The sequence below is a fragment of the Chroicocephalus ridibundus genome, chromosome 12 (assembly GCF_963924245.1).
Source record: "Chroicocephalus ridibundus chromosome 12, bChrRid1.1, whole genome shotgun sequence".
Taxonomy (NCBI): Eukaryota; Metazoa; Chordata; class Aves; order Charadriiformes; family Laridae; genus Chroicocephalus; species Chroicocephalus ridibundus.
Window position 1 is genome coordinate 11430551 of NC_086295.1, and position 26967 is coordinate 11457517.

Genomic DNA, 26967 nt, shown 5'->3' on the forward strand with positions numbered 1-26967 from the left:
CTTCTTCTCGGTACCAGAAGCAGGTTCTCACAGGACTTTCGAGAGCGCATTGGTGATGGAGCAGGCAACAAGGAGCAGAGCAAGCGTTTGCTATTCCCTCACCCCCCAGGGAGCCTGCGTACTAGTCCTAATTTGTTTCCTCCATCCCTGCTAATCCTAACCACCCGGAGTGGGAGTTCCCACCGGGGAGACGGGAATTAGATTTTCCCGAGGACGATAATCCGTTTAAATACAGCACTTCATAGGAGACTCGGCACTCTTCCCAGCCAGCAGCCCCGCTCTCCACACAGCCCACCCCCTCCCATGCGCCCAGGGACACAGAGGTGGGTCCCATCCTTTGAGAACACCAGGCTGTCAGAGCAGAGGGGGTTGGAGAAGCAGCAGCTTCCTCCAGGGTCTTGCTTAAGAGAAAAGCTGCTTTAGTCCAGAACAGCATGGAGTCACCTGTGGAATTGCAGGTCTATCCCCAATTGAAGGCCCCCCAGAGGGGGTTGGCTCAAAACTTGGTGAAGCAAGACTCTGTGCATTGCTCCCCTATGTTTGAGGGCACAGGAATGTGCTGCTGTCACCAGGGGACACGCACGAGGCCACCTCTACCTCCCTCTGTCCCTTCTGGCTGCAAGGGGACAGCCCTCTCCAAGTGCCACCACAAAACTGATCACCAGAGAAGGGATGGACTCACCTCCTTGTGCCATGCTGCATCTGCTCTACTTGCCCAGAGGAGCTTCAGTAGCTCCAGAACCCCAGCGAGGTTGGTCCTACAGGAGCCACTTGTGGGTCAGACACTGAGGACAGCTTGGGAGCAGCTGACAAAGCCCCTTCGAGCTGCGGGCCACCGCCAAGCCAGATCCCAGCGTGCCTTCCCCTTCGGTAAACCAAGAAGTTACACAAACATGATCTCCCTGTTACGCAGCTCCCAAAAGTAATTTCAGATCAGAAACAGTCCAAAAAGCCAATTTTACAAAGTACCAGTTTATTTGAGGAAAAAAAAATAATAAAAAAAATGAACCAGTAACAGTGGAAAATCCCCAAGAGCAATTACACAAGAGAATCTAAACACCCCGAGAAGCAGACCCTGCTCCTGCCTTCCTGGTAGTGCTGTCCACAGGCAGTGAAGTCCTCCCTCTCCTTCCCAGCCTACAGTGAACTCTGTGCAGTTTTCAGAGCCTCCCAGAGCCCGCAACTTCCCCGAACACACTCGTGCTGGGACCAAGGGAGTGAGTCAACGCGGTGGAGGAACCTTGGGAAAAGCCCTCTCGCACCGATGTCTCAATACACAGCTCCCCTGTGATCTCCTCTTCGCCCGCCCGGCTCCGACAGGCAGCTACTGCCGGCTGAAGCTGAATTTCTTTGTTCTATCGCCTCTACAAATTTGGCCTCAAGCCTACAACAAAGCCTTGGGAAGGAGCCTTTGGGAGTTGATGAGATTTCTAAACAGCCTTCACACCCGCCTGGTTTTGCGCTGCCTGCCCAGTCACACAGTTCAGGGGTTTTGTCCCAAACCACACCGGATTTGGAGAGCCGGAGTAGGACACGACCCACACAAAGTCATTCTGTAACGCCCTCCTGAAACAGAGGCATCGGACACGCACGTTACCCTTCGCTCTGGGAGCACTGGGGGAAATCGGTCTAACCCTCTGCGGAGGTAGGAGCTATGTACATGGCATATTTGGGAAAACGCACCGCAGGAGGTTCAGAGCCGGCTGTCTAGGAAAGCTCAGTGCTCCCAGCCGGGAGATGCCACCGAGGCAGACTTGTAGCTACCAACGCTCCTTCTGCAGGAGGCGGCACTCGGCACAGTACCGCAGGCGACGCGGCAGCACTGCCAACCCCCAAAACAAAGAGATATTTCCTCTGCACTGCGCCCTTTCAACGCTTGCTTCAAAAAGCAACCCCAGAACAGATTTGGGGATCTGTGCTCCAACTCAAGAGGATGAAACACGGCACATCACCGACCGCAGCCTGCCTCCGTGTCCTTTCCCAGGACACGCCACCGAGCCCCAGGGCTCCGGCTGCTGACGGCTGCCTTCCCTAAAACAAGCCCACTCATGTTCCAGGCGAGACACTGGACAAACAGCAGGACAAACAGATCAAGCCTCTTACACACAGTAAGGCTGCTGAAGAATTAACTCCAGCCTTTTCACTCTGAACTGTATATTTCTCAGTAAAATATATAATATATAGCTCTATAGGACTGATTATAATATATTACAGGCTAGAAATACTCTCGTCTTTTCCCTACTTCAGTCATATTATGAATCCAATTTTGCATACAGATTAATCCTAGAAGTTATTGCCTTGAATTTATAATTAAAATTCACAGAATAAAGCTTAAATAGTTTTCACAGAGACTCATTATATTAGTGTTTTACATAAAAAGGGATAAAAGTTACCAAATGAGAAGAGCAGCCATTTCAGAAACTATAAATAATTCTATTAAAAAAAAAAAATAAAATCCTAAAAAAAGTTACAGGAAAACCATAAATATCTTTACCCTCTACAGGAGCTGCTATAGAACCAAAAGAAACCTGTAACACACTGTAGCTAACTCTGCTTCAGTTCAGAACATGAATCACATAAAACAACATCTCCAGAGAAATGCCCAGCCAAAAGAAACACAAAGGGATTGAAAAAATAAATCTGAGGAAATTAAAAAAGTAGAGGTTTTTTATTATTATTATTATTATTTCAAAACAATTTCTACAAACTTTATATAAACATTAGACTATTTTCTTTAAAATTTTGTTATAAAAAAAAAAAATCCTACAAGCAATCCTTAAAAAAGGTAAGGGACTGAAGGCAAGGAAAGGGTGTCGTCAGAGCCAAACAGAACTGGCTGTCCTGATTTCATGGATTAATGACCCTTGCCTGGGGCCGACAGGAAGAGACACAAGTCTCCTGGGAAAGACATTCCCATAGGCCCTTTATGGCATTCAGGGATCTTGAGCCCCTATGGGCCTTTTGCTCCCTGATAAGGCACCAGTTATCTGTAGTGTAAGAGATTCATAAATAGTTCTCTACAAAAAAGCTTCACACCAACAGCCTGCTGGAAGACATCTATTAGCATGGTGGTTTGGTTTTTTGGTTGTTTGTTGTTTTTTTTTTTAAAAAAAAGCCATCTTCTATAGAAGCAGCCAATCTGAGCACGGCCCACTGGATGCAAACACATGGTGTTTGCTTCCATACAGTCTGTTTTGTGTTTATATACCCTCTATAAAACCAAGCAGAAAATTTGGCATCTTTATTCTTTTTACACTAGCTTTAGAAAAAAAATACACTGAGGTGTTGTTTTGGTTTTTTTTCAGACTCTTTGTATTTCATTGGGCCCTTGTTAGCTGAGCAGGATGGGAAGGGTCACGTAGGAAGTTTGTTTTTTCTCGAAGTCGCTTTAAAATTCAATCCAAAAAGAGCATTTGTCCAGCAGATCTCATCTGAGGGCACTGTGTTTCCATAGTCTGTTTGTCCCTTGCTGGGCGCAAGGTGCTGCTGAGCTTTAAGCATAGAACTCGTTTGTAGGGGCTTTCTTGTAGATCGGTTTCTTCCCAAGATCGTAACTGCCTTCGTCCTTTTTCTTCATGCGATAGACTAAGAGGAGGATGAGGAAGACAGCAAAGAGGAGGCCCACCGCCCCTCCTGCAATGAGCGCTGGGGAAGGAAACAGAGCATGGAATAAGTATAAACTCCTGGACAACTCTAAACCATCAGTGACATCTCAAAATCTGCTTCAAGAGTACCAGCCCCCAGAACTGCCTCCGGAGTCCCTGCTCTCCGTGTGACTGTCACCATATGTGCTGGCATTTTCAGTGACAGCAGATGCTTTTGGAAAAGGCCAGAAATTGCTTTTCATCCAACCATAGAATAATCACATGTTCCACATTATTAATATTCCAGTTTAGTGCAAGAAGGAAGTCTTGATGATAAAAAAAAAAAAAAAGACATGCCCATCGCATGGAGACAAAACAAAACAAACACACCCAAAAAAGCCCCACCACAACCCACAAACACCACCAACTCCAGGAAAATGGTACAGCTCTGATCTGACTGCTTTGTTAACTACCTGTGTGAGCACATTCTGGAGACTCTGTACTTCAATTAAACAGCAACATCCCACTACCACCACCATCTCCTTCCAAAAAACACCTTGGGAAGAATTTAACAAAAACCACAAACCCACAAAAACCCACTAAGATTTTCTCTCTCCTCACAGCAAGGGTGGCCACAAGACTTCAGTGAAGTTGTCTGTGATACCTACTCATTGCCCTAAATCAACTTCTTTGTTAGGTGGCTTTGCAATCCACTCTTCCAGCCCCTCCTCCAGCTGGAAGGATGGCTGCAGATCAGCAAGATGTGCTGAGGTTTGTACTTGGACCACCAGGCCAAGTGGATGAAGTGTACCTTGAGACAGATATACCCCCACATGCTGAAGGGACGCCAGTCGCTTGGTTTTGCCCTAGATAGGTAAATTCGTAACAGTCAACTCAGTGTTCAAATCCCTTACAGGAATTGTTTGGTTCCTGGCAAGGCTCGGAAAAGGCAGGACTTGGGCAGAGGTTAGAAGGAAAATGCCTGCATTTGATACAAAAGTCTATGATGTCATTGATTTATGGCTAGATACACCTCTCACCGAGGCAGTACCTGGGTGCAGAGCAGCTGCCACATGACTTGCGTGGCACGTAAGCCAACAGTCAGCTGGCAGGCTAAAAACCAAGCTGCTCACCCCAGCAAGGCACCTAGTAGGCTCTTCTGCTGTTTAAGGACTGGAAGGGAGAAGTGACCTTGCTCCAGGTAGTCACAGAGTTAAGGCATCTCACTCCCCTTGTCAGCAGGGGACTGCTCCCCAGAGAAACAGGGAGCAACAGAAACCATTTTGATTTACAGTATTAATGATTTATCAGGACGAGGTGGAATATTACCTGTAAGGACTTCTGTTCTTTCAAAGATGCTGCTGTTGGTTGTGCTTGCCATGGAGATCTTGTTGGACAGGTTCTCTCCGACAGGTAGAGCTTTGTCTGGAATGATTTCATTGTCCACCATTGTGTTTTTCTTCTCACCTTCTATCTTTCTTTCAGTATCTCCAGGGATATAGTTGTCAGATATCTACAGAATATAGACAGACCACACCCATCAGTAAGCAGCACCCAGCCTACCTACAATTAAAAGTAAGAGGGCGTGCAGAGAAAAGAAAGTTTGCTTAGTGCATTACGAGTACACTGTTCCTGCTCATGCAGGTAGATTCATCTTGATGCCACGTCTTGCAGGGGGAAGGGTATTCAGAAAGCTTCAGACAGACCAGAGGAACTACGTATGGCTTAAAGCATGCAGAGGCAATACCTACCACAGGAGTATCCATGGTGGTCAGATATATGACATCTTCAGAGTCTGGGTAGTCTGCACAGGAGGGGGAGGAATAAATTAATTAAAATAAAAAAAAAAAGAGGACACTAAATTTTCCTCTCATTACTTGGTATTTTTCCAGAATTCAGACACTTCCAACAATACCAGCAACTGCAGACAAACTAGACCTCATGTTCTGAGTACAATTCCCTCTTATCTACTAGTACTTTCGCCACTTAACAGCTTTGATTGCACAAGACCACGAGATGTAATCTGAAGGCCAACACCTCTCGCATGGGAGGGATCTTCAGCTGGATCCATCAGCCCCTGATGCAGATCATCAGGAGCTGCCCGGCAAAGCAGGTCTGCTATGGCTTGCTAAGCTAATGCCAATGGAGGGCAATGGTCTCACCACCCATCCCTGAAGGGTAGTTCACCAGCCCTCTAGTTATGAGATCTGCCCAAACATGTCAGGAACCGATTTCAGCACTTGTTCTTTCCCTCTTAGAGAACAAATGTTCACATAAAGGGGACACGGAGCTACAGAAACTGGTTTGGGCAGGGAGCTTTGCATGTCACACAAAGTTCACCCGAACACCAGTTAGCCCTTTACCTTGTTTGGCCTCAGCTGAGACACTACCCCTAAGCCTTTTAACACTGCCTCAACAACAGATATTTTTTTTTAATATATATTTCCCCCCCACCAAGCATCTCAGAAGTTCTTTGGAGTTCAACAGGAAAGAGATCCAGCGAGTGCAATGCCTTTTCACTTGCAGTAAGACAAGGCTGGCTGGACTCCATCTGTCCTCCCCCAGGTGATTCAACATCACGGTACAACCACTTTCACTGTACTCATCTATGAGTGCCTACTATTCACACGGCTTTCTCATCTCCACCTGACGCTGTAGTTCCCTCTGGAGCTCTGGGTGTGCCCTTAGCTCACGACTGGTGGCACTGGGAAGAATTTCACAGCACCAACTGAGGGAGATCCATTTCCCCCTTCCCCACTTACCTCCAGACCCAGATGCCTCATCTATATCTAACTCATCAGAAGTTAAGTGAGGTCTGAATTCGCCAATGTCTTCATCGTCTGGCAAGTCTCCAGAGGCAGGGTAGTCAAGCCATCGGGCGTCCATGGTCTCAGTTTCTCTCACCTGAAAATGGAGGTCGAAAAGCGTTAAGTATCAGGCAACTCATCAGAGGCATTTCATAAAAGGTCAGGAGTTCAGAGCTTGTGCTGAGCACATCCCTTCCATCAGAAGAACATTAAATGCTGAACTTCCTCTCCAGCAAGAGCATTATCTTCATCAGCCTGGAAATAGCTGAATTCCCCTAGAATTTTTCAGAAGAGAAGTGAGAGCCTGCCTGTGAGTGGAATTTCCTGAGGGCTACGGATTCAGGAGGTTCACGTGAACCCAAAGGGTGAAAATAACACAACAGGATCTTGGTCAGGAGTTTGTAGCAAAAGCATTTGGAAAAGCAATACCTTCAGTTTGTGCTAAGGGGGGATTTGAAAGGACTTGCTATTCCCAGAGAAAAAGCCTGGCACCTATAGGTTGGTTTTTTGCATAGCACTGAAGTTTCACACCAAGACAATTCATTGCTGCTTGTGTTGAGAACAAACCTATTTTATCACCCAAGGGTTAAAAAGTGGCCTGTCAGTTCAGCTGAATTGCACTGCAATATAGTGTGACGTTCAAGAGCACTTGCTATCAATAATGACTTGCCTGAAGGTAGAGCTTCCCCTGCCTCACCTCTCAAAACCCATGTAAACAAACAAGCCTGTAAAATGAAGTCCGGATGACTGCAGCTACAGACACATTAGCCAAACAGCAGGACAGCCTCCCAGAGAATCAGTTCTTTGGCCACAACGGCCACTTAAACACCAGACCTCATATGCACTTGGCTTCAAGGAGCCACAAGCCCAAACCTCCTGCCCTCGCCAAGGTTATGCAACTTCCCCAGAACTATTTCCCCTCACCCCACAGCCCTGGGGCCAGCCCCGGTGAGCGTACCACAGGTATGAGCTCTCTGGTTGCTTAACACCAGCCCGCAGCAGCTCCAGATGCTTCCACAGCCATGAAGTCATCGTCATGGTGGGGGACTTGACCCTTTCCCCTACGGCAAGATGCACAATGCAGACGGACGGGTCCCATAGCTAGGGGCTAAGCTGTCAGCATTTTTTCCATGGTGTCCCCATCAAAAGATTGGGAACACATTCCCCGAGTGTCTCCTAGAACTTAAGCTCAATGTATAACTATCCAAGAGAGCGTTTTTAATTCATTCCAGTCCTGCATGTCTGAAGGCTCTTCTTAACATACAGGTTTACCATGAGCTACAGCCTCACGGGGGTGAAGAGCAGAGGCTCACGGGGACAGTTAGAGCTGGGTGACACCAACCCAACCCCAGCACTTGGTTCTTCATCAGGGCAGCAGCGAGCCCCTGAGTATGAGACAAGGGGTTTTGCAGCTCCAGTGGCTGGGATCAGCCCTCCTGCTCACCTGGCCATGTGTGGCCCATCCTACAGCCCAGCGGCGACACCAACTGAAGAATTACATCCGCTATCAGTCTCACAAGCGAAGGTCAACAATCAGCTATAAGCCATGTGTCAGCTTCCTCTGCCCACAGCCCCAGCCCTGCTTCCAGCCCAGATTTCCCGGTCCATTAGCATACTGGTTTTGCCACAAACAAGGTCTTGTGGTCAGGACAAGATGTTTCTCATTTTGCATAAGGAGCAGTGGCTACTAGATGTGCTTATTGAGGCATCGTTGGTTTCCCCAGCAACTCTGCTGGAGGATAACCAAATGAACAGCCTAAAGGGCATGAAGTGCTGAGGCCAGCTCGCCTCCTAGACCCCTTGTCTCCGCTCTGCCCGAGCCTGGCACTAGATGATGGGAAGGGGGCTGGGGAAGAAGGCCAGCTGGGAAGAAATCCCCTCCCAGCCTGGAACCCGGCATTCCAAACGTTATGGATCACTCGCTCCAAGGCAAATTCATTTCAAGATATGTGAAACCCAGCCAAAGCCAGACGTGCAACGGAAACTGCTGCCAGCACGCAGTAGCTGTTCCCATGAGAGCTTCTGGTCATCTCATTAAGGGGCAAGAAGAGCCCAATTCCCGCCTGCTTGAGCCAGGGCACCGGGGCTGGGGAGCACGTTTGCTGCAGATCCGTATAACTCAGCTGCTGCGTCAGGGTAGATCAATGTTGGCAAAAGCGCTGTGCCAAGCCGCACCCCTGTGCCAGCTCACGCCGTGCTTCATTATGAATCACGGCCAACTAATGTCCTAACGAGGGTGGCTCAAGAAAACCCACGTTTAGGCCACCGAATGGCTGGACAGCAGGCTGGCCTTATCAGATCAGCCCAGCCGCAAGCAAAGCAGTGGCAGCCAGCCACGGTGATTAGTACATACTGTGGAATGCACCAGGTCTGGCTATCAGAAAACCTTATTTAAATCAGGACAGACAGTGTTTACAGGCCAGAGGACATAACAAGGAAATTACTGACTCACAAGCGTAAATAAGATTATATGGGAGCGTTCCCTGAACTCACTCTTCATCATACTCTTGAGCAAGGACAGGGAAGTTCCTGGAAGCCATGAGAGCTTCTCAAAATGTACAGGAATCTTTTCTTGTGGGCAGTGAGCCTCATTTTACAAATTCATCTGCCAGGGAAGTTAGAGGGCTGCAGGGCATCTCTGTACTTATCCTCCAGGTTTCAAGACATGCTCTCCTTGGGAGCAGGCTCCTCCTGGGATCTGGGGCATGGACAGCCCGGGAAGAGTTAACACTGGAGTGCTGTGCTCACAGGGCAGGTCTGGAGCAGGCACATTCCTCACATACACACCTGTGAGAGGGCACACAGGTACTTTCACAGACTTAAAAGCAAGGCTTTGGGCTTCCCAAGGGCCACATAAAGAGCTCTTAAGAGTATTCCTTAACAAGTGCATCCCTTTCCGAGAGGATTCTGTCCCTCCCTATAGCACCACTACCAGGTGAAGAGGCACCAAAAAGGTGCCCATGCTTCCTCTTGGCTGGCAAGCTGCAGCCAAGAGGAAAAAGCTAGGAGGCTGCCACAGGAGGATGGCCAGTGCTTGCCAAGTCATCTCTGGCCACATTCAGCTTAACACCTTCTGCAACTGCCAGCTGGAGAAGGGCACCGGCGCTGCCCGGAGTCTGCTTTCCACCACCTGTTATCCCTGCGCTGGAGCCGGGCCAGGGACTTGCTGGGAGTGTCGGACTGGGCGGCTGCACAGTCACACCTCGTCCCAGCAGCTGAAGTCGAGCCCTACTATTATTAATATGCTCCTCTCTAGGAGGGGTCTGTACAAAAATCAACCTTTTCTGCAGGAGTCTGGTTCCAGGATTCCTTCCTCACGTTAGGCAGCTTTATCCCCAGTAAGCACCATGGGGGATTAACCAATGTGCCGGGGAGCAGAAGCTTTTCCCGCTTGCCAGTGGCAAAAAAATAAGGGTTTATTCCCTGCCAGACAACCCGCACGTCAGGCACGTGAACTATGAGCGTCATTCCTGGAAAAGCTGGGCACAGAGGTCTCATGTTCGAGCCCCAGAGAGGCTGCACTACTGGATGAAGCCAGACACTGTTTACTCAGTTCAAGCACAGGAATTGCACCCCTGGCAGGGGCTTCCAGCCTTGCTGGGCTCCATCCCTAGCCCACCCCACTCCATTTTGTGCTCCTGGGGCCTTTACTTACAGCCCCAGTATACTACTAGCTTCTTCTCAAAGCAAGAACATCTATTTATTAAGGCAGCAAGCAAAGTTTCTGTCCACTGAGTGAATTTCCCCAGCCGCTGGCTAATTCTGGGAAGTAACAAACGCAGGCACTTCGCCTGCCCCAGTCCACATGTCCTCGCCACAGCCTTTGCAAACCCTTTAAAAAAAAACTCCAAATGATGTTTTGGGCAGAGACAAAGTTTTACAGACATGAAACTAGCTTTTATGGCTGGCCCTTGTCTCTGATCAAACACACCGGAGTTCATTAAAAGCTTCTTTGAAGGGTCACAGCCAGCAAGCTGCAAAGGGAGTCAGACCTGGAGCGACCTGGGCATCCAAAGCCCAGAGAGCTCTCTATCAAATTTATATATATAACTTTGGCGTGGAGACCCAGCGCTCGCTCCTGTGTCTCCCTCCCCAGCACTGTGTACACAAGTCTAGGAGTAAACAGGAGCAAGGTGAAAGTCAGCCTTTCCTAGACAAAAGCACATGGAGCTGGGCCAGCCTGGGAGGTGGCAGAAGAGGGGGCAGAGGCGTAGACCTGTTAACTCTTTATAGCCTGCAGGGACAGATAAATGTAAGTGGCTCCTGGGGCTTCCGTCAGGGGTTCTGTACTAGGGGACAGTCGTATGGATCACCTCACGCACAGTATTATACAAAACATCTTTCCCAGACCTGTGCTGTCACAGGCAGATGTCACCTTACACCACCACAATGCACATCCAGCTCAACTGAACAAGAAAGGGCTCCTGAATGACATGAGCAGCTGCCTGCATGGCCCAGCATCGGAGTCTGGTTATTAAGAGATGATTCTTGCAAAGCCACCACCCTGACCCTCTTGCTCTACTGCATCACAGGCCACAGAGCTCCGAACCCAAGGGGGCCTTTCCAGTGCAAACGCTGTAAACCACCAAGCCCGAGAGAGGGGATTTCCATACAGTCCACTTCCACCAAACTCTTGCAGAAGTACACAAAGCAGGAAGGTTTTACAGCTCATGCAAAGGAGCAGGGGTTAGGAGCTGAGCTCACCCCCTTGAAGCACACCAGCCCCCTGAAACCAGGGGAGCGGAGGAGCCACGCAATGGTGGCAACGCTCAGATTGGTGCAAGTCAGCCAAATAGAGTGGACCTCCAAGGGAGGGGGGCACACAGCAAGGTAACAGGCAAGGACAGCTCTATGTTCCCATCCTAATAAGCACTAAAAGAAAGTTATTAGAAGTGACATGAGCTTCTGGCAGCGGCAGCTCCTGCCAGGCTAGTAAGGGAAGGGTCTATGTTTCCCTTCAAACCACCCTTTACTCCCTCCCCTCCCTCCAGGCTCCAGCTCCTTGGGGAGGAAAAAAATGAAAAATACAAAAGTCACTTTTGTTCTGAGAGCAAAGCAAATATTGCTATTTCAATCCAGGTCACACCTAACTCCCTCCGACACATCAGCCACAGTAGCAAATCCACTTGTGCTAACTCCTAGTACCCATGCTTGGAGGGTATCATTTTAACTCTTGCTTGTCCCTGGTCAGTCTGTCCCACGTAATTCACAGCATACACGGCCCGCACTGGCCTCTGTGCCAAGGGACAGAAGTTAATCAGCTTCCATCCAGGTACACATGCATGTTTAGTTGCACGACAGGCTCATCCCGAGGCCTCCAGACATGGTTAAATACTACCATGCCTTTGCTCAACACTTTTCGAGCAATCCTAAAGCAGGACCACAGCCGCAGCAGCTTGGGCAAAGCCGGCCTTGCCCGTCTCCTCTCCGACGGCCACTGTACCGGAGCACTCCCATCACAGTGAGCTGCAAAAGTAAATCCGTAACGCCTCTGAGGACTAAGGGGGAAATCAGAGACAGAAGCACAGATTGGGGCTTGCAGGCAGCTCCTGGCTGGCAGCAGGGGATAGCACTGCACCTTCAGTACCAGTTATTGCATGCTATCTCTTTATGCCTCTTACCAAAGAAGGGAAAAATACATTTATTTTTTGACTTGTGCTCAGTAATACAGGCAAGGAGCAAGGTCTTGCTTAATAAGCCAAGGGCAACATGCACACTGATGAACTGTTCGGCTGGTAAAAGCATCATTCATTCAAGGTGACTTAAGAGATGCATCCCCAGTCCCTGCCCAAGCAGGTACCCGTCTCCCTGCAGCCATATAACCACTCCCGTGTGCTCACACTCGGCAGCCCACATGCTGCGTGGGGCAGGCGCAGTAATGCACGTCCTGCACTAACACAGCCTCAGCCCGGGTCACCCCCCCGACTTGCCCCCACACCCTGGGTGGTTCTTTAAGCTGCGTCGCCGCAAGCAGCTCTCCTGGGGGCTCATGCGGCAGCGGAGGCATAATCCCCGTGACAATTACACCCTAATCCCGGTCTCCGGAGAGCGACCCGCTGTCACGGGTGCCTCCCCTGCAGCAGGGATGAATCCTCCCAGGCTCTGCTTGCTCAAAATAGGCTTCCCTGCACTCATAAAGTCAAACCTCAGTTACCTTTTCACTCGTGTGCGTTTGCTTACACACAGCCTGCTCTCTTCAGACCACACCGTGCGTGCGTGCCTTTCAGGCCATGCCATAGAAGCAAGCAGGAGGAGGACGGAGAGATTACAAAGGAATGAATTCTTGTTTAACTGCTCTTGCCTGATTATCAACCAAGAGCAAAGCCGTAAAGATTGAGTCCATTGCCAGGCAGGCACATGCTGGGATCTGTTTACTGCAACGCTGGCAAAATAGCTGCTCTAAATACTCAATGCCCAGCTCCAGAGACCTAGAGAGCTGGATTGGGAAGGAGATGGCTGCCTCCCCCCTCCAGCTAGAGGAGATAAAGCTCAGCAGGCAGTTGCAGATGGCTGTGTGTCAATCACTTGCCCTGAAGCAAATAAAGATAAGGTTCAGAGGAGAACTGCAGGAGGGGAAAGCAGGAGCTCTCATGTGACTCGGGGAGGAAAACAACTGCGGCACAGACATTTCATGCCCCTGAAAGGTTCTCCCAGTCACAGGCAGTGAATACACACCTAGTTCATAAAGTGATTATATTTTTTATGGTATTTACAAACCTGATCATAGGTATTTCATATACTTCACTGCCCAGGTCTCAATTCAGAAGTTGGAGAACTCTAGTCAATGTTAAAAAAGGAATTCAGTTTTTCTGAATCACGACCTAGTCTGAGTTGCCCTACTCTGCACCAGGAGGCTCCTGTTGCATCCTCGTCTGTGGAAGAAGAAAAGGGATATAAAGGCCCCAGAGCAAAGCAACTCTTCCATCAAGGATGGTTTCTCATGCTAGATACTTCAGGCTTGGGATATTTCATACATCACGTTCCCCCCTCACACCAGGGAGAGGTCTGCCCTCTCTGCCCTTTCCTAGAATACAGCTACATCCCAATATTTCCCTGGACACACACACAAGCAGAACTTCCACTTGGCAAGAAACACATGACGTGCATTTTCGGGATCTTTATGCTCCCTCATGCCAGAATGTTAGGAACATTAAGCCAGGCAGACACCCAACTTCAAAGGGTGCCTTTCCCAGCTGGCTCACCATGCAGCTAATCTCAGCATGTTTGTACAGTCAAGATTCCCAATGCTGCACCTTACAAATGCCTCCCCTCCCACAAGCCATTTTAATAATCAGCAGTAGTAGCCCAAAGATTTAGGCTTAGCCCAGGCGGTTGAGCTCTGCCAGCACAAGTTATGCTATTTAAAGTTTTGCCCTGTTGGCAAAGCTACCAGCAAAAATGTAGCAGAGGAAGTTATCAGCACAAAAGCACTCAAGATGGAGTATCCATGCCACGGCACTATCAGGCTATACCCATGTAAGCATTTATACAAACAAACATTTCAACAGCAGGGGTTTTCCTAGTTAGCTACAGATGCAGAGGCTGGGTTTTTGGTGAGTGGGGTTTTTTTGTTCTGTTTTTTTTTTTTTCTTTTTTTTTTTTTCTTTTTCTTTTTCAGTAGGGACATTCCTGACTTGTGCAGAGGTTGCCTTGGCTTGGGCCCAGAAAGCAGCAGACACAGCGCGTGCTATCGGGGATAATGCAGCTATACTTGGGGAAACCCGTCACTCCCGGAGCGTTTTCCTCTCTCGGAGAGCTCTGGACTCCCAGCCAGGCTTCCTCCCCTCTCCGAGCTGGGGGTGAGCAGCTGGTAGCAGTTTTCCAGCCCTCCCTGACCACGCCTCTGCACCCACATGGTCACAGCCAGGACCAGAGGGACCCAGCTCTTGTTTTGGTCACTCCTTCCCTGGTTCTGCAAAGCCTGCACTCGGCTGGACTAGCAAGTCGTTTAGCAACAAACGCGCAGGACCAGCTCCTCATACTCAGCCTCAGGAAATTTAGAATTAGCGCCAAGAACAGCCCGCACATAAACAGTCTCCTGCAAGATCCTGGCTCCAGAGTCTGCTCCACTGCACGCTGTGGATTTGCAATAAATATTTATCTCACTGGGGAACAGAGTCTTCCAAGCAAAAGCTCCTGACATCAGTAAGGACTATATTTCCATTTGGGGGAGAGACCCATAGAAGCTTCTCTGATTTTAATGGGGGACACTAGCCCACAAAAGAAGCTTCTGCCACTCTCCTAGCAGCACACTGGCCAGGATCTGTCGTCCTTCCACCCGTGGGTCCCACTCCTCTCCAGGCCGGGGTCGCAGCACCCCATCATACCAGGCACCCTCCTTCCAGCCATGCTCCCCGCACTCACCTCATGCAGAGATTTCTGGTTACCATGCTGTGCTGCATGGGCCATTTTGGTGCAAGTCCAAGGCAGGCACTTTCACAGTCATTAATGCATGTTAGTGCTTCTTTTTATCACTATAGTTTGACTGTAATGGTAGCTAAAGAGCAGGAGGCAGGGTTAGCCTCACAGCAAAGTAAACAAGGCAAGGCCATGGCACTTCATATTCATTTTACAAAGAACAGCCGCGCAGTTTTAGTTGTATTGCGGTGGAGACACCTTTTCCCCTTCAGCAGCTAGAGGCAGAGCAACACCAGAAGAGCAAAATCCTTCCCATGGCAGGCTTTGCCTTCCCTGACAGAATGCAATTTGTTTAAGCAAGAAGAAACCTTGTTTTTGCTTGACGTGACACTAGTTGCTTGGGTAACACAGTGCTACGGGTCTCCCAGTCTCCTTCCCGCCCCAAGGAGTGTCTCTCTGAGACTTTAATTAACTGCTTTGATTTTTAAGTTATCCAAATAATTTGTCTAACAAGAGACACTTGGCATTTTATAAGCAGTCTCAGCCTCAAAGGATTTAAGGCTAAAACTGACAAGAGTGCATATTTCCAGCAAAAATAAGACTCTTAAAAGAAGTGCATTTTTGAAGTCAGCCAGCCTTCAGAAATTGAGAGGGACGCAGCTACATCTTGTGTGTTTTCCCCTCCTACGCTGACATTTTCTCCAGATTCAGGATTAAGTATTTAACCCCCTCTTTTGAGACTTTCCGCTCCTTTACTTGCTTTGAACACTTTTAGTCATTTCAGATAACACCGCTGCTTTCCTCTCTCCCCCGTGCAACTCTCGTTTCCAGCTGTATGTGTCTGAGAACACAATCGCCACAGAGCTGCCAGAGCAAGTCAGTGGCTGCTCAAGACAAGGCCGTTTTCTGATCTGCCTTTGCCAACACCAACTCAGCTACTGGCAGCAATCATATGTCAGAGCCCGATAGCTTTTTGCCCACCCATGCCCACAACCCACAGCAGATTAGACCAGAGGCAGCAGCGCAGGCGCTCGGTGTCGAGGGCAGCACAGGCCGTCTCCGCCAAGCAGCACTAATTATGCTTTTCATCCCCCTGTAAGAAGAGATCCACCTCTGTGCTGCAGCGCCTCGGAAGCCTGAGTCATTGCTTTGGGTAAGGGGCCAGGGCCGTTACTCAGAGGGTGACAGCAGTGGCTCCAGGAGCTGGCAGGGCAGGCAAGTGCCAGAAACCCTGAGTCAGAGCATGACTGCTGCGAGTCAGCGCTGATGGTGATACGCAGCAGAGCTGGTCAGAGGCAGCAGCATTCACTGGACAACCATTCAGGCACACGCTTAAAAACAACAAAAAAAATAAAAATAGAAGTCTGAGCTAATCTAGAAGTGCAGCCCTTGCAGCTCATTAACGTAGGATCTTTTATAGCCCCTCGGAGCAGAGGCTTATTACAAGTTAAACTCTTTAACTAGGCTGCCCTGTCTATTCAGAGCCACCAAGCCCGGTCTCATCACAAGAGTCTCATTCTAGTGCAAATCATTTGAATCCTTAATCTGAAGTGTTTGCATTCCACCGAGTCTCAAACAAACAGCCACACATGCTCCGCAACAGCAACCCAGAGGTCAGGCGTACACAGGGTTTGTCCCCACCGGTTTTGTAGTGCTTCAACTACATTAGCTTCTAGTTTGAGACTGCAAAAGCAGCACGACCCTGCTGTTGTTGCAGGGCATAAAGGAACAAGCTGTACCGAGTGGAGGAGGAGAATGCAGCTGCAAGGATCTAAGAGCAGGCTGAAGAGGATAAGTGTTGACTCAAGAGCAAGGAAGTGTTTTGAAAGATGGACGCTCGTTTTATCTAGTTGAAGTGATAACTGGGGAGTTCTGCGGAATCAACAAGCCACAATAACTCAATCAAGTAATCTTGAGTCAATTTAAGTCACTTACATTGCAGACCATAGAACCACAGTTACCACGATTCCCCTTGTTGGTACAGTCACTACCACCAAATTTAAAAAAAAAAAAAAGAAAATGTTGGTTTTAAAGACAAAGCCCATCAGTCCATCCGTTTGAGGGAGAATAATTTAACACATGCAAAATGCAACTCAACTTAGAGCCAGACAAGTGGATTCAAGCAGCCAGCACGTTTTCAACAGAGCATTTACCAGCACCGGGAGTCGGAGGGAAGGGAAAACTAGCCGCAGCAGTTTTGCTGAAGTCTGTGTGCCAAGCAGCCAGCCAGGTGCCCTCCTCTCCATCGTCACTCCGAAAGTCAAGTTAGCAGCTTCCAGCTTGTGGTGGAAGCAGGACACGAGTGTACCAAGAAGGCAGTAAGCCACCACAGGAAAACCATGGCAAGGTCACATTAAGGTTCCACTTCAGGCATTTTAGAGCAGCAAACGGCCTCCCCAACCATTCAGACAGCTCAAGGCAATAATAGTAAAGCCATTAATAGAGGCTTGGAGGGGAGGAGAAGACATATAGGGAAAAAATATTTTCACAGTTGTTGGACTGGATACAGGCCATTGCAGGACCTCAAAGTGCCAAGGCCTTGGGGGACAATGACAGGAGTGGCAGGAAAGAGGGCAATCATGTTGGCTAACAGCCTCAACTTCCTAGAATGAATGAGTCTCTGGTGTTGTGAGTCTGAGAAGTACCAAGATCAGCCCCAATTTGCCTCTTGCGTAAGCTGTTCGGAAAACTCTGAACCACATGAAAGTGCTCTCCAGCATGGGAGCTGGCAGGCGCTTAGGACAGAGGAGAACTGGGCAGGAGCACTGTTTCCCTGACAGTACCTCAAGCACTGTGGGGTGACTGCTCCCACCCACCTGGGGACCTCCAGGGCTGGTACGAACAAGGTGCTGGGCTGCAGGGGGTCTGTGCACCCCTAAAATCCCGCCCCACGGGTTGTGCACACAGTTCAACAAGGTACAAGGGGCTAGAGAGCCTACTTCTTTTTACACATTACAAACTTTTCATCCTAACAGCCAGCTCTAGGTTCAGCTACCAGAAGTCATGGGCTCCTTCCCTTCAAGACTAAGGGACATCGCCTTAGACACTGTAATTTTCCTGCTCTGTGGTTTAGGGAGGCTGAAGCAAAGCAATGATTTTCTCTACATGTTCAGCTGCCCCGTGAGTTTGCCAAGTCAGAAGGTAAAATAAAGTAAAACGTGCAGATAACAATGTCTTGATTTGATTGGGAGGGACAGATGAGAAACTGGGCAAAGAGCAGAAAGAACAGGCCTCGGGGATCAATGGCAGCAGGACAAGCCAAACCGGTTTTAACATTAATAATGCTGCACTACTTTCCAAACACAGCTATCATCAACAAGACACCAGCTTTGCCAATCAGGAGGCCTCCAAGCATGATTGCTTTAAACCAGCAAACAGAGCTCACAAACAGCACGAAGCCTCCCCCCTCTCCCTGAGCAATCCTCTGCCAGCAGCTTCTGGGCTGGATTTCTGCTCGTCTACACTACTGGGGACACACACACACGATGTGGTGTGGCACAGAGGCTTTTTCTGCTTAATTCAAGGCAGAAACATAGGACTGCTGGAACAAGCTTGCAGCCCATTAGCACTGCTATGGCCCTGCTGGGCTCAGGGCACTTGGAGCCCTCTTGCAGCTTGAAAACAGGAGCAGCCCAAGCCCACCGCAGACAGACACCTCTGCTGCAGGGGAATACCCCTTGCTTCCCTCCTGTGCTGCCAGGGGCGCTTTTAGATGCTAAAAGCGCAGGGAGAGCTGAAGGATGCTACTTTGCCCAAGCAAGGCAGACCTCAAGTCCTTCATCAGCTCCACTGATGCCATGACTTGGCGGCGCTGGTGGCTTTCTGCCCATCCCCAGCTGCAGACCCCTAAAGCATCGTCTGCAGGAGCCCCATCCTCGCACAGCACAAGCAGAGCCTCACACAGCCTTTGCTCTCTACAGCAGTCAACCAGAGAGGGCTTGGGACCACTAGGAGAGGTCAGGCTTCAGCTCCAACCTCCCCCCACCCCAAGGAAACATGGGGATGTTCTCACACAATGCTGTTGTAACACAACCCACCCACAGCCCAAGCACCAACGTCACACTTCGGCACTTCAGTAATATTCCCCACCCTCTTACACATCCGAGATTGCTTCACGTGGAGAAATCCCATCTACACCAGAAAGCCAGGCAAGGGGAAAGGAGCCAAGGCATTTTTGTTTGTACAGGCTCGGGGAAATATTCAAGCACCGAATCACTCTCAAAAGCCATGCTCTTACATAAGCACGAGAAATACAATCCCTGTCTTGTTAAGAAACAGCTACCTGTCTTCACCCTGCCCGCACAGAAAAACTGACAGCCACATGCTGTGCAGCCCTGCACGTTTTGGGAGTGCTATTAAAAAAAATAAAAATAAAAAAATGGGAGGAGCACCAGCAGAACTCTCCCAAACAGTCTGTCATCCTCGTTTCCTCCCCAGCAGCCTGTACACAAACAAATTGTTTGGATAAGGCTTTACAGTAAGCCAGTGTTACTTCTCAAGCGTACACTCCATCTTAGGTAGCTTAAAAGATATGGACAAATCCTCCATACAAGTTCTATATAAGGAATTACAGAATACATCTGTGCAAAATTTGTTGTCTTTGCAGAAATCCGATGCTTGCAGACCACTCTGTTCCCCAGGGACACCAAGTTGCATTTCATACCAAACATGGTCAATGCAACTTCCAGATGCTGGCTGCCCCAAAGGTTTGCCCTACTAGTTGGGGCCAGTTCTCAAACGACCGATTCACGTGCTTAATAGCAGGGATAAAGACACCAGATTAGAATAAAGTGGATTTAGGCTGGTTGGTCTTAGCAGAGAGTAGCTGACAATTACTACAGATGCTCTCTGTGTGAGTTTCCTACTCTACAACCATCAACCCCCCCAACCCTGTGTCCCTATTAAAGAGCAACAGAGGCTTATCAGTTGTGATCTGCCCACCCAGCCTTCCATCCAGAAGGAAGCAATGCGAATGATTAAACCTTGTTTTGAGACCCCCTGATCTCCCGCAGTTATCTTAATCTCCGCAGCTCTTTCAGACTAGCAGAGGAATCTGCCCTGACTGCACTATCAGCAAGATGGACACACACAAAACAAACAGCAGGGAAGACAGAATCCCAAAATCTCTGCCTCACCACAAAGATCCTACATGTGCCTGGCTTGAAGCATCCAAACAGTTTCACCTCACTCTATATTTAAGAGACTCTTAAACCCTCCATGGTAATGACTCTTTTTTCACTACGATGGGGAAGAGAGGAAGATTTGGTACACACAGAAATGACACCAGGTACCGGCACAACCAAACTCAGGTAAGACTGGAAAGCCTACCCAGGCACAGGATTAAAGGACTTAAGTCCATGACCAGCAGTTGGAGATCAAAGCTGTAATGGAGAGCAGTTTGCTTCTATCACGTAGCCTTGTACCCTGAACCGCCCTAATTCCACCGAGCCTGATTACGGAAGAGCAAGACGAGGCTCACCAGTGTGCAGAGGGAAATAAGCGGTATGTGAGGAGCGGCACAGCCACCAGGGCCGCTAGTGACAGGGCAAGGGGTCTACACAGGCCAGGAAACGCAGCTTTGGCCTAAAACGGAGGAAGCAGCGTGCAAGCCAGGAAGGAGGCAGGGGAACCGGAGGAGGGATTGGCAACTGCCCTATTGCCATTAACCCATTTTGCCCACCCCCCCCCTCCCTTCCCCGGAGAGGGGCAAACGGCCGGGGACAGATCCCCAGGCGGGCACCGGTGGCATTAGCTCTCAGGCAAGCGGGACCCGCTGTAAGTGCGTCCCCGGCTGAGATCCCCCCCGCTACCGGGACCACCCTTCCCTACCGGGGCACGGAGGTGGGGGGGAGACCCCCCTCCTCTCTCCCACGGGACTCACCGACTCGGCGGCGACGGCTTGCAGCAGAAGGAGGCCGACAAGCACGGCGGCGCGGAGCACCACCGGGACGCGGGGCAGCGGCATGGCCGGGCTGTGCTGGCTGCACGGACCGAGACAGCGGATGGCGGAACGGAATCCAGCCGCCTCTCGCCGCCGTCGTGCCTCTTATAGGGCCGGTGCGGCCCCCGCGGGGGCGGAGCGCCGCTGCCGCCCGCCCCACCGGGAATGCCCGCGGCCTCCCGCCGCCGGGACGGGGGTGCGGCCGGGACGGGCCCCGCATCCCCGGCTCCGCACCCCCGTCCCGGCGGCGGGAGGCCGAGAGGGATGCGAGCAACCCCGCACCGGCATCCCCGGGAGGGCGGCGCCGGTCCCGCCGCGGGAGCCCGGGGACCGGCACAGGGCGCCGGCGACAGTGTCGGGTTGTTTCCGAGGCATCTCAGCCCCGCTGTGACGGCCCCCCCCGGCCGTGGGTCAGCCGAAGAGCCTGCTCGGCATGGCCTGAGCCCGTGGGGCTGGGGGAAAGGGGGAGGGAGGGGAGAAGGATGGGGGGAGGAAGAAGGAGGGGGGGAAAGGAAAAGGGGGGGCAACGGCAACAAGGGGGGGGAAGGGAAAGGAGGGGGGGAAGGGAAAGGGGGGTAAGAAGGGGGGGAAAGGAAAAGGGCGGGGAGAGAAGGGGGAAAAAGGCAAGGAGAAGGGGGGAAAGGAGGAGGGGGAAGGGGAAGGAGAAGGGGCGGAAAAGGGAAAGGGGAAGGGAAAGGAGAGGGGGAAAGGAAAGGAGGAGGGGGAAAAAAGAATGGAGGAGTGTGGGAAAAGGGAAAGGAGGGGAAGGAAAGGGAGGCGTGGGGAAAAGTGAAAGGGGCTAAAAGGGAAAGGAGGAGGGGGAGATGGGAAAAGAGAAGGGGAAAGAAAAAGGAGGAGGGGGGGGAAAGAAGAGAGGGGGGGAAAGCGAAGGGGTGGGGGGAGCAGTTTCTGCTTTCACAGCATTCCACAAGTGACAGTCTCACACTTACAGAAAACCGAGAAGAACTTTCTGCGACTGGCAGCGTGTCATCGCTGTGGTTATCGGTCGGGGTGTTACACATCACACAGCTCTTCTCGGAGATGGAAAATGAAACCGCTCCGTCTGTTTTCTCTGTAAGCAGCAAGTGCCAAAAACCCACACAGATAAAGAAGGGGAAAACCCCCAACAGCAGTTTAACTATTTCAGTTTTTCTTCTCTCATTAATAGCTTTGACCATGAGAATTTGCTTGAAAGCATCCACTTCAGCCCCTTAACAGCCCGATATGCCCTCTGCGTCAGTCCCTTGCTCATTCTGCTGTCACATCAGTTTGCACTTGAACTCTAAGTTTGTAGAGAATAAAATATTTTCGTAACAGGGAAGCAAAGCACAGACTAGAAAGCGTGTGTGCCATGATCCCATCTGTCAGGTACGGATGCAAACTCTGACAGATGTGGTTCTCAGCCTGCTCCAGCACTACAAAACTACCCTGAGAGAACCTGTAGCTTTCCTCCTGTCCCACCTTAGCATGCTAACCCTCAAATTAATAAGATCTCTAAGGTGAAGCAGCTTTCCCAACTTCCTGTTCCTTTGGGAAGAAATAGGTATGGAGGGTGCAAGCTGAGGTCAAGAGGTCTCCTCAATGTTTGTTAGGAGGCTGTGGTGGAGTTTCCCATAGCACATGACCCTCTGTGCTGAGGACAGCGAGGTACTGCTAACTCTCTGGTTCATCTCAGCATCCAAGGCCACCAAGGACACGAGGGAGGGATCTGTGCTGTGGGCTGGGTTACCAACCTTCACTATTACCCTCGCTTCATCACACAGAGGAGCTGGTGAAAGGCACTCCTGGTGCAGCTGGGGAGCACAGCTCCAGCGAGCCTCCAGGTCTGGACACCCAGCAGAGATGGGCAGCAGAGGACGGAGAGAAGCAAGAGCACATGGGCTGGGTCGAATGTGCAAAGACCGGCCTGTACCATGACAACATCTGCCAGGCAGGAGACAGCCTCAGCACCACAAGGTGGCCAGAAGCACTCCATTCCTCCCTAAGCCTCTAAATGGCACCTGTATTTGTGTGTGTGTGGTCATGACCCCTTAACACCTCCTTACAGGTAAAGCAACCACCACAAAGACGCTTTCAAAACCAGCTTTCTGTATTGTGGCTACAAACACTGCTCACTTCCCTGTTAACTTCCTCTTCAAACAAGCACAATACACCTTATTCCTCCTGGTTCTCATACTCCTCAGCACACCCCCTCCACCAAAACGTCCCCCTGCATGGCACAGGACACCATTTCCTCTCCTAGAAAAGTTCTGCTTTGACAGAATGGAGAGGAGCCAGTCTGCCTACCTGGCCCAGGGACCACACACATTATCCATCAAAGTCACACCTGCACGCACAATCCTTCAAGCGAAGTGCCAGAAATTTTGGGCCTCCGGAAACAGAAGAGAAAATTAAACTCCACCCTAATGTATCTTCCAACCTCGAGAACAAATTTACGTAACCTTACCGATGACATTTTCAAAGTGCATTACATAGACCCCCCCCTCCCTGACACACACACACACACACACTTTCTGCGACTGTGTCTCAAGAGAATTTGCATGAGAGGAAATGCAGCCACAAAAATCATAATACGGTTCCATAACCCATGACATAAAATAGTCTGCTTCATTTTGCCCTTCAAGTGGCCCCTCTCAAAATGTTGACATTCTCCTCTCTAGCATAATGCAGAAAAATCGTGGGTATGTGACAGAACAGGAGAAAGAGAACAAATGGGCCCACAGAGAAAAAGTGCACAACTGAAAAGTACTTTCCTGAAACCTCACTACACGTGAGAGAAGCAGAAGAAAAATAAAACACGTGTTGAGCCACACATTTGTTCTGGGCGATGAATTCTCACACTCAAGGTGTGTCAGTTCCCTCCGCCATTTAAAAATTACAGTTGGCAGAGAAATAACATAGGCTGGCCACCATTGTTCCTAATCCAGCGTTCAACAGTGAACAGTCACCTAACTCTTGCATAGAAAGTAAAAATAAATAACTGCCAGTTCCCAATACACAACACAAACATGCTGGAAGTGGAATGGAGCGTCCAAATACAATGCATTTGGCGGGCGAGGGGAATTACATTTTTACATGACATGTTAAGAAATGTCTAGATAATTTTGAGAAGGCCACACGCAGAGCCCTTTAGACAATTCTAGATCATAAATGCTACTGCACTGGCCAGAAAAAGAGATTCTTTAGCCAAGCTCAGCATAGTTCCTACAGGCAGATTTTAAAACGAGCTTAGAGCAGGATTCTCAAGCACGAAGAAACCTTAAGTAGAGTTTTAAAAAAATCTCAACTCCCAAAGTCCATTCAGTATGCTGAGCTCTTTGGGAAAACACACTGGCACACCATGTGGGTAGAAGAAGAGGAGCAACTGAAAACTCTCACCCCTTATTTTGAGCTACTTAATGCCGAGTTATTCTGGAAACGTATAATCTTCGCCTTACCGTCCCTTTAGCAAAGGTCATCTAAGTACAAATCCTACCTGCCTGGCAAGAGGGAAACGAATCCCAGTAAAGGCCTGTTCAGATAGCACTGCCCTTTGTACAGCAGCTGGAAAAATATGGACCACCTAAATAAACAGCTTCCTGTTTTAGGCAATGATTCCTGAGGAGGAAAAACAATACCATCCTATACAGCGATTTCTTATGGAAAAAATCTATGCCTAAATAGAGCATTCTTATTCCACACTCCAGATAAAAAGTGACCACGATAGCTGCATGTGATATGGGTACATTCCCAGGGCATTTGCAATGTCCTGGGCATATTGCCACTTCTTCTTCCACCTGCTGCTTTTCATGACATGCAGGTGTCACACACAAAACAGTCAGCTGGTTAAAAAAGGACATTCTAAGCAGAAGCCAAACAAGCAGCACCTACTATGGTATCCTAGAAAGCACAGTCTTTATGTTTCAACATCCTTTTTCCCCTTTACACATCTTTTCTCCACAGCCGCCTCTGACTTTTGTTTGAACTAAAGAGAAAGGAAAGAAAAGCTGAAAATGCCACTTATTTCCCCAAAAACGTCTGCTCCCCAGGTTCACTTCAAGCCCTTCCCACAGAGCAAGGCTGTGGGGAGAGGCTCTGTGTGGGGAGAACACCCTTTCTTCCAGGACAAGGACATGGTCCCCTTAGTCGGAGCAGCCTGGAGAGGAGGGAGGGCCAAATTCAGGAGCGCAGACCAACAAATGTGACCATGCACCATGCCGTCGCAGTCAGCCACAAAATGAATCCACGAATCAAGCTGCAGCTGACTCGCAGCACAAATGTCTTCGTGCCACAGCACTTTAGTGCATCTGTGCTGGTGCACTGCCTGCCCAAGGCAGGATGAAGCCTCAACTCACACCTGACATGCCCATGCCTTCAATTACAGGGCAGCAACCAAGAAGGGAGGAGTCTCAAATTTGGAAGGAATTCAAGTTGGCGTCTCCCAAAACACCAGCTCGTAATGAGGGGACTGCTGGATAAATCAGAAATATTGTTGCTGGTGACTTTGGCTGTGGAAAAACACCCAGAAATCATACCAACAGTCCTACCTTACGCTAGCTTGGAGTTTTAGTCAGCTGTGGCTAAACAACGAAATTTTTGCTGGCAAAGGAAAGTCAGTCCTATACAACTTGAAAAAGAAGGAGAAAAGTGAAAATTAATATCTAAGCAGTGGCTTGGAGAGCCAAGCATAGCAGATATCAGGAAAGGAAATCAATTTCTACCAAGAGTTAACAGAGGAAGTGTTAAGTCTTGCAATTTATGCTCAGCAACATGCTGGCAGCAGACAGCCCTGATAGGGCTGGGATTTTCCCATGTTCATTTCTGCACTGGCTAAGGTTAGTAAGCTTCTACAGAGATAAATTCTCCGAAGGCCCAAGTCAGAACTCAGCAGCAGTGGCCCACATCCACTGTGCACCGCCTCTGCCTTGCACAATCCTTTCCAGGAGCGGCAAGTCCAGAACAGGGAGGAAAATGTGTCAAAGCGGCCTCAGCACAGTGACTTCCACAGAATGAGGAAGGGAAAACACGCTGCAAGCTGCATAGGGAACTTCCCATATGGGGACATGGAAAAAACGTCACAAGAGAATGTCAGAGATCATAATCTGAGCTCCCATAGCCAGAAATATTCCACACCCACGACCCATGTGAGTCTACCACCTCCCATAAAAGCTGGGTTCCCCTTTTGTCTTCCTCCTCTCTTTTCTAGGTGACAAGAGCTCTGTGAGAACTCTCCTGTCCACCAGCACAGCCTAGGGGTGTCTCCTCTCCTTTTTCCAGTGAAGACCTTATCTCCAAAATGCTCCGTTGTCCCACACAGCCTTGGGGATTTCAGTATTCAGTTAGTGACGATTCCCACATCCAAAGCTAAGCAAGCAGGACAGCTTATTGAGGCCACTAAATGAGCTCTAGTAGCCAAGAACAAATGACAGAGGGAGTACGGCTGAGCATGAAGGACTCTGGCACCTCACCATTCCATGGGGCGTGAAAAGAACCACCAGGTACCAGAAGAAACCTCCCAAAAGAAGCCAAGCACTACACCTGACCTCTAACAGAATAGTGCTGCCAGGGCACACCAAGACTCGTAACGTCTTGGTGCCCTGTGGCCTAAAGCTAAAACACGTACAGCTGGGCAGCAGCTACCAACAGTCCCAGTACCTGCGGGAACTGCCCAGAGATGAACGGAAATATCCCAGGACAATCATTTCTTCCATGTCTGCTATCGGTGTCTTTTTAGCAAGGGTTGCTCACTCAGACAAATGATTGAATCCAGTGAAACAAAAGCGGACTGTTACCGTGCAGGAGATGGGGAAAGCCCAAATCACGCCGGCATGAGAAACTGAGCTGGGTGCGGATCGCCCGGCGGGCAGCACACAGCCGAGACCCCCTCACCGACAGAATTTCCCTAGATAACAAATCATATACGTGCTACGGCCTCCGGGGCGGAGGGGAGCGCCTTCCCCCCCGCAGCCGCCCGGCCTGCGCTCCAGGGCGATGCCTCAGCCATGACCCAAGGCCCAAGCGCTCACGGTGAGGCCTGACAGGCGGGGCCGGGCCGCGCCGACCGGCGGGCTCAGCTCCCCGGGGACGACCGACGGCTCAGGGCCCGGTGCTTACCTGGCTGTCAGCGGGGGCGGGAGGCAGCGGACACACACACACCCCCCCACCCCGCCTCGGCGACCGCCGCCCGCCATGTCGCGACCAGCGGGCGGGGGTCGGGGTCAGGGGGTCAGCCCCGCGGCCTCCGCCGCGCTAGGGGGCGCTGCAGCGGCGGGCCGGGAGGACGGGGGGGGACGGACGG

The 26967-nt window shown here is 50.1% G+C and overlaps 1 protein-coding gene across 2 annotated transcripts; it reads right to left on the minus strand.

The window, feature by feature from the left end:
• Positions 1-952: 952 nt before the first annotated feature.
• On the minus strand, positions 953-26894 carry SDC4 (syndecan 4). Of its 2 annotated transcripts, XM_063350179.1 has the most exons (6): positions 26784-26894; positions 21641-21762; positions 6347-6488; positions 5336-5388; positions 4914-5097; positions 953-3645 (listed from the first exon to the last, which is right to left on the minus strand). In XM_063350179.1, exons 2-6 carry the CDS (start codon positions 21710-21712, stop codon positions 3494-3496), a joined length of 603 nt encoding a protein of 200 aa, XP_063206249.1. In that variant the 5' UTR covers positions 21713-21762; positions 26784-26894; the 3' UTR covers positions 953-3493. The 2 variants fall into 2 exon arrangements, with proteins under 2 accessions (XP_063206249.1, XP_063206248.1); XM_063350178.1 differs by lacking the exons at positions 21641-21762; positions 26784-26894 and adding an exon at positions 20631-20804.
• Positions 26895-26967: the final 73 nt, after the last annotated feature.

What these genes read in the sequence shown, in the direction of transcription:
- SDC4 (XM_063350178.1), bottom strand. Translation starts at nt 20,714, where the DNA reads ATGCCGCTGCCCCGCGTCCCGGTGGTGCTCCGCGCCGCCGTGCTTGTC. An exon ending in AAGCCGTCGCCGCCGAGTCG is followed by an intron (nt 6,489 to 20,630) that starts GTGAGTCCCGTG and finishes CTCCATTTTCAG; the next exon opens with GTGAGAGAAACTGAGACCAT. An exon ending in TGAGGCATCTGGGTCTGGAG is followed by an intron (nt 5,389 to 6,346) that starts GTAAGTGGGGAA and finishes CCTCCTGTGCAG; the next exon opens with ACTACCCAGACTCTGAAGAT.